Source organism: Bison bison, unplaced genomic scaffold, assembly GCF_000754665.1.
Source record: "Bison bison bison isolate TAMUID 2011002044 unplaced genomic scaffold, Bison_UMD1.0 scf7180017864475, whole genome shotgun sequence".
Lineage (NCBI taxonomy): Eukaryota > Metazoa > Chordata > Mammalia > Artiodactyla > Bovidae > Bison > Bison bison.
The window spans coordinates 1,873,353-1,883,455 of record NW_011495036.1 but is presented as its reverse complement, the minus strand read 5'-3'; the positions used below and the strand labels follow the sequence as shown (position 1 = coordinate 1,883,455).

The following is a 10,103-nucleotide window of genomic DNA, read 5'->3' as shown; positions in this document are numbered from 1 at the left end:
AAGTGAGGTAAATTAGGTTTCAGGGCGCCAGGTCGGCGTCAGCAAATTACCTGCTTCTGGGGAGCGGACTGGGCCCCAGTGGGTGCGGGCAGAGCTGATTTGCCACATGGGTGAGCAACGTCTTCTCAGGGTGCTGGTGCCCAGGGGCCCCACTGTGGCCAGGGGCAAGTAGGAGCCCAGTGGACACGGCCCCGCGTGTCCTGGGAGAAGGGCAGGGGCCCCGCTGTGGCCAGGGGCAAGCAGGAGCCCCGTGGACACAGCCCCACGTGTCCAGGGAGAAGGACAGGGCCACCCCTTTCTTTCCTATCCAGTCTCTCTATGGTTTCATCTCACTCACCAATCTTGCTCTCTCTGTAAAAGCTGATGATGGCCTGATGCCTGACCAACTGGCTGTGAACAGTGTCAGACGTTCTGGGGACGTCAAAAGTAAGTGGCATCAGTGGCTTTTATTCTGCGGATGTCACACGATCCAGCCCCTGGTGTGCGTTCCAGGTACCAGACCACGCAGGTCAGAGGCCTAGTGGCAGGCTGGCCAGGGAGTTAACTCGAGGTTCCTTTCACTGAATTGATAACTGCTGCTTTCTACTTGACTGAGAATCAAACACACGCACGGCTCCACGGTAGCTCGTGGTGATTGCAGGGTGCTGGGGAAGGCCACCCAGGCCGCTCTGCCTCTATGTCCTGGGAAGGGCTTCCCCACGGCTTCAGGGGCTACAAGAAGGGCTCTGCGCTCACTGGTGGCTCCTCTGCCCCAGAGGTGGCCGAAGTCCCATCAGGGTTCAAGGCCAAAATTCAGAATTCTTTTAAAAGTCACATGAAACCATAAAGCATCTACCGTATATAGCACAAGGAATTCTACTCAACATCTGTGATAATCTGTAAGAGAATAGACTCTAAAATACATGTATACCTATAACGAGGGGCTTCCCGGCTGGCACTAGTGGTAAAGAATCCTTCTGCTAGTGCCGGAGACGTAAGAGGCATGCGTTCCATCCCTGGGTCGGGAAGATCCCCTGGAGGAGGGCATGGCAACCCACTCCAGGATTCTTGCCTGGAGAATCCCCGTGGACAGAGGAGCCTGGTAGGATATGGCCCATGGGGTTGCAAAGAGTCTGACACAACTGAGATGACTTAGTACGCACGTGTGCATACATATAACTGACTCACTTTGCGGTACATCTGAAACTAACACAATATTGTAGATCGACTCTACTCAAATAAAATTTAAAGAAGGAAATAAAACGCTCCCAACTTAGGTTAATAAAAAGAAAACAAATAGAAAATCACACGAAGACACTTAGTGTTTGGTGTTTCCATGGATCCCAGAACTAAGCAGCTGACCTGGGTCTCCAGCAGCACCTCAGACCCAGGTTCCGAGAAAGTGCCCGCGGGCTGGACCAGGCAGAGCTAGGGTCGCACAGAGCGGGCGGCTCCCGGGCCCGCCGCAGCCCAGCTCCCTGCACACACTGCTCTGCCTGCGTTTGTTCAAGGACATCAGGGACTTCTTTCTTCCAAAATAGCAACCAGTGGACGAAATTAAAAAAAAAAAATTCTGAAAGCAGGAAGCAAGCAGATGCAGTGTTTTGCCTATTAATCTCTAACAGCTCTCTGAGCCTTGCCAGCACTTAAATCTCCAAGACAAAAGCCACCAGGCCAGGGGCACCCCAGCCTCACCCAGACAGGCCTGTGGGGCCCTGCTGAGGGGGTCCACGCAGACTCTGAGGGGTCCTTGCTGCAGCCGGATTTACAGGGGGGCATCTACAGTGCTCTTCTGGAGTCTCCCCGCCCACCTAACCTGCAGAAGCCCATCCCTTAGGGCTCACCTGTCAAGGGGGGCCGGGGGTTGGGAGGGATCTTGACCAGATAAACACCATCAGTCTGTCTGCAGGGGAGGAAGGACAGACAGACAGAAGCGTGATAAAGCAGACAGTGTTCTTCACTTTCTCACTCTCTGAGACCCCACGAGACAACACTCAGTGGGGCGTTTGCTTGTTTCCCTTTTGTCCTCACATACAAAAGGTATGTCCAGGCATTTTCAACGGTGTGAGCAGGATCAACTGACCAAGATCGCTGTTGTTCAGTGGCTCCGTTGTGTCTGACTCTTTGCGACCCCACGGACTGCTGCAGGCCAGGCTTCCCGGTCCTCCACTGTCTCCCGGGGTTTGCTCAGATTCACATGCATCGAGTCGGTGATGATATCTAACCCTCTCATCCAAGATTCTACAAATTCAAATGTTCACACTCTAGTGTGTGTTACTGGGTGCGAGGTGAAGCCCTGAGGTCTGTGTTTTCAGGGTGAACATCAGAGGCAGGAGGAGTCCAGAAGGAAAACAGGACAGGCTGAGTATATGGACCATCGTATAGAGATGAAAAAACTCGGGAGAGAGGGAAAAAAAAAAGAGCACACAGCTGCCGTCCCCCAAACAGACCTCCCATCTGCCACCCACGATTTGCATGTCACCTTCTCCGGGCTCATTTGTACTTCATTAACTGCCATTGACTTAACAAGATTTATGCAAATGACACCATAGGAGCTCCCTAACTCCCACTGCAATCAAGTGATTATGTATGTGCAACTCTCCACAGCAATGAAAAATTAATACGTGACAAGCCCACTCGCCGCTGAGCCGGGCCCTGGCTTTTTCTTTTCCTTGCTTTTTGCTTTTACATTTCTATTCGAAGAGACCTGATCGCCATAGTTTAGGAGGAGGAGGAGGCTGGGAAGAGGAGGCAGATGGAGGAGGAGGAGGAGGAGGAGGAAGGAAAGGCAGACGGAGAAGGAGAAGCAGACTTCTCTGAACTGAATCTCCACTGAGACTCAGAAAGGACAAAGAACGCGGAGGTGGGCCCAGGTCCTCAAAAAATGGAAGTTATTTTGCAGAAGACAAGTCACATTCTCGATGAGAAAGCTTTCACGGGGGAAGGAGGGGAGACAGGATCACTGCCCACCATCCGTGGACAGCTCCTCCCACGCTGGGCTGAGGACAGCCTCCGTCTCACAGCCAACGGGCGAGCTGTAAAACGTGAGCTGGACGTGGTTAAAATAACCCACCGGAACACGCTCCGTCTGCAAAGACACGCATCAGGCTGCCAAGCGTGATGGAGACACAGCCTCACCCGTGTCCTGAACTGCCCCCAACAAGACTCCTGTGTGCCGGGGTGGAGACAGAGCCTGTGATGATCAAACATACCGGCCTGTCCCAAAGCCACCCCCAGCTCAGCCCCGCGGAAGACCCGGAGGCTCAGGAGGAGGACTTCTCTGTCTTTAGGGCCCATGAGCCGGGGTTCGGGGCCCCAACACACGGACCCAGTCCCGAATGGGGACGGAGCGTGGAGACAGGGGCTCAGATGCTGGTGGGAAGAACAGGCAATGGAGATGGGATGCAGGGACCTCGGGCAACCCCAGACAGACGTGCGAGGACCTGTGTCCCCACAGACGTGCGGTGCTGTAGGCATATCTCAGAAGATTCCTCTCCTTGGGCACGAGGTATTTGTCTGAGGCTGGGGCCACACGTTTAATTCAAGGCATGTAACTCTGCTTCCTAAGCTTTCTTTCTTTTTTCTTGGCTGTGCCGTGTCGCTTGTGGGATCTTAGTTCCTCGACCAAGGATCGAACACCCTCGGCAGTAAGAGTGCAGAGCCCTAACCACTGGACTGCCAGGGAATTCCCTTCCTAAGCTTCCTGAAGGCTTCTGGCCAACAGGCAGTGTAGGGTGCATGGGTACATGCTTGCACCACAAGGATTTAATTTAAAAATGAAGATAACACAGCTATGTAAACTGTGGCAATGTTGAGGGTTGAGAGAGATATTACGTGAATGCTTAGCAAATACTAAGCAGTCACTTAATCGTTCAGGCCTGCAGTGTCTAGAACATTCTGGCAGGTGCTGCTCTAACTGAGCTCCATCCTCCACAATCCTCTCGCTTCATTTCTACTAGCTGATGTCATCCCTGGCAGGCTGAGGAGTCCAGACTACCTCTAATGGTCTCTGTTCCTTTATAAAAATACAGATCAATCGATACGTCTGTGTGTAAACGCACATCAGCCTGTGCGGCCCACAGCAAGGCTCCAATATGTCCTGAGCACAATGAATCTGAAAATCTGGTTTTACCAGGATCTAAAAATCCTCTCTGGCATCTCCTCATCTCAGCGTCCCAAGGGACTCGGTATTATCCGGAGCCCAATTCCCAAATGTGGAGGCCAAGGCCGGGAACGTCCTGCCTCGAGGGGATTCTGACCCGCCAGGTGCGGGCTCCGGGACGCGGGTTTCCCACGTCTGTACGCACAGGCAGGTACGAGAGACAGGAGCTGGCTGGGCTGCCTGTGTCAGGGTGCCCTAGGAAACCAGATCGTGACTGAGGGGTGAGCTGGATTATTTCGAACATTTACTACTGAAAGGCTTCCCAGGACAGGGTAATACCAGACTTACCCTTCATTGTCAGCCTCCAGCAGCATGCAGACGGAGAGCCTGGCCTGTACAGCAAGCCTCGTGCAGCGGGGCAGGGCAGAAACCAAGGGAAGGGAGGCCCCACCCACACTGGGGACCAGCCTGACCGCGGCAGCGGCCGGCACGCCCACCTGAGCCCACGGGGGACACGGTCTAGCACCCCAAAAGGAAATGTCCCAGGATGGATATTTTAAATGAGAGGAAAAGAGTTCAGTGATTTTCCCAATTCTAGTTGAAAGAGCATCAACAGGATGAAAATTACACATTAAAATGGCCTTACGTGGAGAATTAAGTTTCTACCAATAAGTAATTGCACAAAGAATAAGCAACCGTGCCTGCATCTGTGCAGGAGAGAAAGCCTTTAGGAGCAGTCAAAGCCGGACTCACAGACACAGAGGACAGACGTGCCGAGGGGGAGGGGGCAGGGGGTGCGCGCGAAGGGACCGGGGGTGTGGGGTGAGCAGACACCAGTTACTCCACACGGGACGGATCAACAACAGGCCCTGCGGTAGAGCGCAGGGGACGGGGCTCAGGATCCCGTGAGAAACCAAGGTGGAAAAGAACACAGACAAACATATACACATGTATATGTACACACACACACACGTGTATACATATATGTGCGTGTGTGTCAGGGGGCTGTGTTTATGGGGCTTTCCATGTGGCGCTAGTGGTAAAGAACCCACCTGCCAATGCAGGAGACATAAAGAAACTCGGGTTCCACCCCTGGGCCGGGAAGATCTCCAGGAGGAGGAAATGGCAGCCCACTCCAGTCTTGTCTGGAGAGCTCCACAGAAAAAGGAGGGACTCCACGCACCAAGGGCTCACCATGCATATAGCGGCGTGCTCAGCCACTTCAGTCGCGTCCAACTCTGCGACCCCAGGCACTGCAGCCCCCCAGGCTCCTCTGTCTACGGAATTCTCCAAGCAAGAATTTTGGAATGGGTTGCCATTTCCTCCTCCAGGAGATCTTCCCAACCCAAGGATCAAACCCGAGTTTCTTACGTCTCCTGCATTGGCAGGTGGGTTCTGTACCACTAGCGCCACCTGGGAAGCCCCGTAGACACACACCGTATAAATACATACGAATGTATGTGTACATATATGTACAGACATATGTATACACACATATAATTAAGTTACTTTGCTGTACAGCAGAAATTAAACACAGCATTGTAAATCAACTATGCTTCAATTAAAAAAAAAAGTGCGAACAGCAGGAGGAGGGAAGGAGACTGCTCTCAGTGGTTCTCCGCGCCAGCCTACACACCAGTTCCCCCGTCTCTGAAGGTGTCTTGTGAAACCCCGTGGACTTCCGCCTGTCTCACCTGTGATGCCGGGGCCCGCCCCACGCCTGCATGCTGAAAGTGCCCCGTCCCCAAGTGAAGCCGGAGGCTACCTGTTTCAAGTGGAAAGACTCTAGGCCTCCCGAAGGGTGGCCAGTGCCAACACGAGCTCCTACAGGATTCGAGAACGTGTCCAGGTGCCAGCGCAGACGCAGAGCTGTCATCCTGCCCACTGACTCCTCTTCCCCTTAAGCAGAAAACACTCGAAGCCAACTGGCCTTCTTCAGCAAACTAAAAGACGGCATTTCCAGAAGCCAGGCTGCCAGGCTGAACACTTTCATTTCATTTCCCTGGGAACTATCACAGCCAAATAGGTCTTGTGAATTCCCCTTTTCCTTGAGACATAAAGTCATTTGGTACCCGGCTTCTGGGCTAATGAAAACCGATTCCAGGCTAGCGACATAGGCCAAAACAAATGCGTGCGTTCGAGTCCTGTTGTGTAATGAGGAAGTTTAATTAAGGCCCCACATTACAGCTGTAAATGTTCCTTTATATAATAAGGTCTAAATGAAACTGAACCTAATCAAAGTTACAATTCCTTCATTAGCAAATTACAAACAAGAGCGCACAGCTGACACACCGGCTATGATTATCACAACTAATTGCCTCGTTGCTGCAAACCAGCCTGAAACCGTGTTCAGATGTCCGTCTGCGAGAGCAAATTAGGGCCACGTCGGGCTATTCCTGTGATCACAAGGGGCTCTTGTACGGGGATCTGATTTACCCCTGTCGCCTGGCGGCCAGCGGCCCAATCAAAGCCGCGCTACAAAGGCAGCCTTTGAAGCCAGCGAGTCTCGAAACACACTCCATACGCAGGCGGGCAGACTGCACTTCATTAGGCCTGTTGTCACATTTCCCCTCTTCTTATTCTAATGATCCTATTTTAATACACACAGGAACCTCTTCTAATTGATGTCAAGTGAGTGACTTCTACATTCATCAGCGGAGCACATCAAACAAACCTTGGCGCGCGAGCCAGCCTCACGGCGAGGAGAGGCCCGGGGTGTGTCTCCAGCTACAGGGCCGGGCCAGGGGGGAGCCGCGTTACCTGTTTAATTGGGATGGCTCGACCGCTCCCGATGCTGTCCGCCCGACTCTCCAGGCCTTTCTTCTCTTTGTCTGGGTCACTCCCTTTCCGAGACTGAAAAGCAAAAATAAAGTTAGCATTTGGGGAAGGGCTGCGGTTCACAGACTGGGGAGGTGAAACCCACCTGCATAGCTTCTGCAAAATACACAGGCCCTGAAGAAGCCCTGCACAAGCTGTGTGTGCACCCCCGTGTACCAGCTGTGTGTGCACCCACGTGTACCAGCTGTGTGTGTACCCACGTGTACCAGCTGTGTGTGCACCCCCGTGTACCAGCTGTGTGTGTACCCACGTGTACCCCCACGTATGAGCTGTGCATGTACCGACATGTACCAGCTGTGCGTGTACCCACGTGTACCAGCTGTGTGTATGTACCCACATAGATGAGCTGTGTGAGTACCCCCATGTACGAGCTGTGTGTGTATCCACGTGTACTGGCTGTGTGTGTACCCACATGTACCAGCTGTGTGTACCCATGTGTACCATCTGTGTGTATGTACCCATATGGATGAGCTGTGCGTGTACCCCCATAAATGAGCTGTGCATGTACCCCCATGTACTAGCTGTGCGTGTACCCATGTGTACCAGCTGTGCATGTACCCACGTGTACCAGCTGTGTGTGTACCCCCATGTACGAGCTGTGCATGTACCCCCGTGTACGAGCTGTGCGTGTACCCACATGTATGAGCTGTGCGTGTACCCCCATGTATGAGCTGTGTGTGTACCCACGTGTACCAGCTGTGCATGTACCCCCATGGATAAGCTGTGCATGTACCCACATGTACCAGCTGTGCGTGTACCCCCATGTACCAGCTGTGTGTGTATCCCTGTGTACCAGCTGTGCGTGTACCCACATGGATGGGCTGTATGTGTACCCATGTACACGCACACACATCCCAGGAACAGACTGCTGTGCGTCCATTGTCACCGAGCCATCACGTTACAGGGAATTTTCTAAACTTTCCTTCCCACTTTTCCACTGCAAAATCATCTTTTAATTCTTTTGCAAAGAAGTTCAAAATTCAATTACGAGAAACCAATGGACCATACAGGAAAGTAACGCCCAACAGGAAAACACATTCCGAAGCTGCAGTTAAATCCAGCCGAGGAGAAAAGGACTCCTCGCTGCTTGTTTGGGAAACCTGTGACATAAACGTATATATTTAATTAACATCTGAAGGATTTTAAAAATTCTATTAACGTCTCAGCTGTGCAATTCAACGGGATACTCCTAATTCATATCGAGCTGCCATTAACGTTCCTTTTTATTGCTTCTGGAGAGTCAGAAAAGAGGGAATTCAAAGTTAAACTAGTGTTAAGATACCACAGAAAATAACCAAGGGGAAAGAAAGTTGAAGATCTCTTTGGGGGTAAAATATCAGTACTTTGGGGGAAAATGAGTAGCTTTGTTTGCCAAGTTCCTGACAGTTTTCTTGGCAATAATGACATGCGTGCATGCCCAGGAGGGCGGCCAGCAGGGAGGGTGTCAACGGGGGCCCCAGGGAAGCCACCCCAGGACACCATGACCTGGGGACATTGAAGGAGCAACCACAGCCAAGTCTCCATCGCTTGGTGGCATGAGAAACTGTGAGCACGATGATTTTCTGACAGATTTATTTTATTATGAGAGAAAGATCTGAGACTCGTCCTCCTTAATAACTGTGCTGACAAGTGACAACTCCACTCCATTACTTTTCAATGGGAACATTACTCACGCAATATTGAAAATGGAGAAACATTTCCATGTGCTTTTCAAATCTGAGATGATATATGAAATGAGCAGACTTTGTGGTGTCCAGTGCGGCAACGAGGCGCTAATGAAATCCCGTTTTAAAGGGTGTGAGATGGTGCAGCTGATATATGTGTATATATATATTTTTAATATTAAAGGGAGTGATGTCATGGGGCATGAGGAGAAAAGCTCCCATGATGTAAACCCAGATCAGGGACTGCAACGAGCCCTCGGGCTCCACAGAAGACAGGCTTCCCTGATGAGGCTAAGAAGCTGGCATTATCTACCGAGCACCTACTCAGAGCCAGGCACTGCGCACCTGCTTTTCTTTAGGATCCTAGAAGCTTGGAGAGAGGTACCAGGACACGAACAAGCAACACACAGAAAGTGGTGGAAGAATGAAGAACGTGATGTTTAACCTTTGGGCTCGGTGGGAAGTAATTCCTTGTCATGAACTTTAAAGAGTTAGGGGCTCACTTTTCTCTTTAATTAATTAACTGTTTAATTAATAACCTGCGGTAAGAGCTATGTAACAGCTTTTATATAAGTTCTCTTTCCCCTATGTCTCAGTTCATGAGAAAGCTGGAATTTGAGGTTTCTATTTGTAAACGAGCTTCAAAGCTCACAGGGATGACATTTAAAATGGTTTCAAATCAGTAGAGACCACTAATGGTACTTTGGAATTTTAAGAACTCTGAATTTCTAAATCTGGAAATCTGTCTTCATTATTCTCTATTAATCAGAATAATTAACAAAACAAACATTAAAAGAAAAAAATTAACATCTTCCTCAAGGCAGCACATCTGTCTCCACAGCCACTCTGTTGTCAGAGAATTCCAGATTCCAGAGGAAGCAGGATCAGGAACTAAACTCCACGTCTGATCACATACCCTGAGATGAATGAGGTAGAAACTGAGGGAAAACTTCCCCGCCAAAATGCAGCAGAAATTCCCGATGACTCTCACACTTGGCTGGAGAGAACCATAAAACTAAAACTTCATGGACAGAGTGGTGATAATTTGTTAGGCAGAAGGGTTTACTGTCTCTCCATCCTACAGTGACTTTTGGTACAGCAGTCTGCGATATATTTCATAAAACAGAAATCCAACAGCCAAACTGCAACAAACCCGTTGGACATAAAACACCGCAGCACGTATGGGTCCCCAGTAAGTTCTCCTGCTATGTCTGCCAGCCCTGAGACTACAGCACCCACAGCACAGCCTCACAATGCCACTCAAATGGCTCCGCGAAAGCGTCAGATCCAAAGCTGCCCTGGGTACCGCTGCTGGGGGGTCAGGAGTGAGTGTGCAAGGCACCCGCCTGGCACGCCACCAGAACCCTAACAAGAGTTTATCACACCCAACACAGAAAGCCACGGGGGGCCGGGAGAGCGACCGCAGAGCCTCTGCACAGTGAACGTAGCAGAAAGGAAGGCTAGGATAAACCTAATCACCACCTCCTTCGTCAGACACACGTTCAGCCGCCCCTCAGGTG

The 10,103-nt window shown here is 51.0% G+C and overlaps 1 protein-coding gene across 1 annotated transcript in view; it reads right to left on the bottom strand.

Annotated features, from left to right (window-relative positions):
* AGAP1 (ArfGAP with GTPase domain, ankyrin repeat and PH domain 1) overlaps positions 1-10,103 on the bottom strand; it is a gene marked incomplete at its 5' end in the record, with an annotated part of 374,015 nt that overhangs the window by 269,036 nt on the left and 94,876 nt on the right. The window contains 1 exon segment of the mRNA XM_010862065.1: positions 6,842-6,934. Coding sequence (XP_010860367.1) covers positions 6,842-6,934 — 93 coding nt within the window.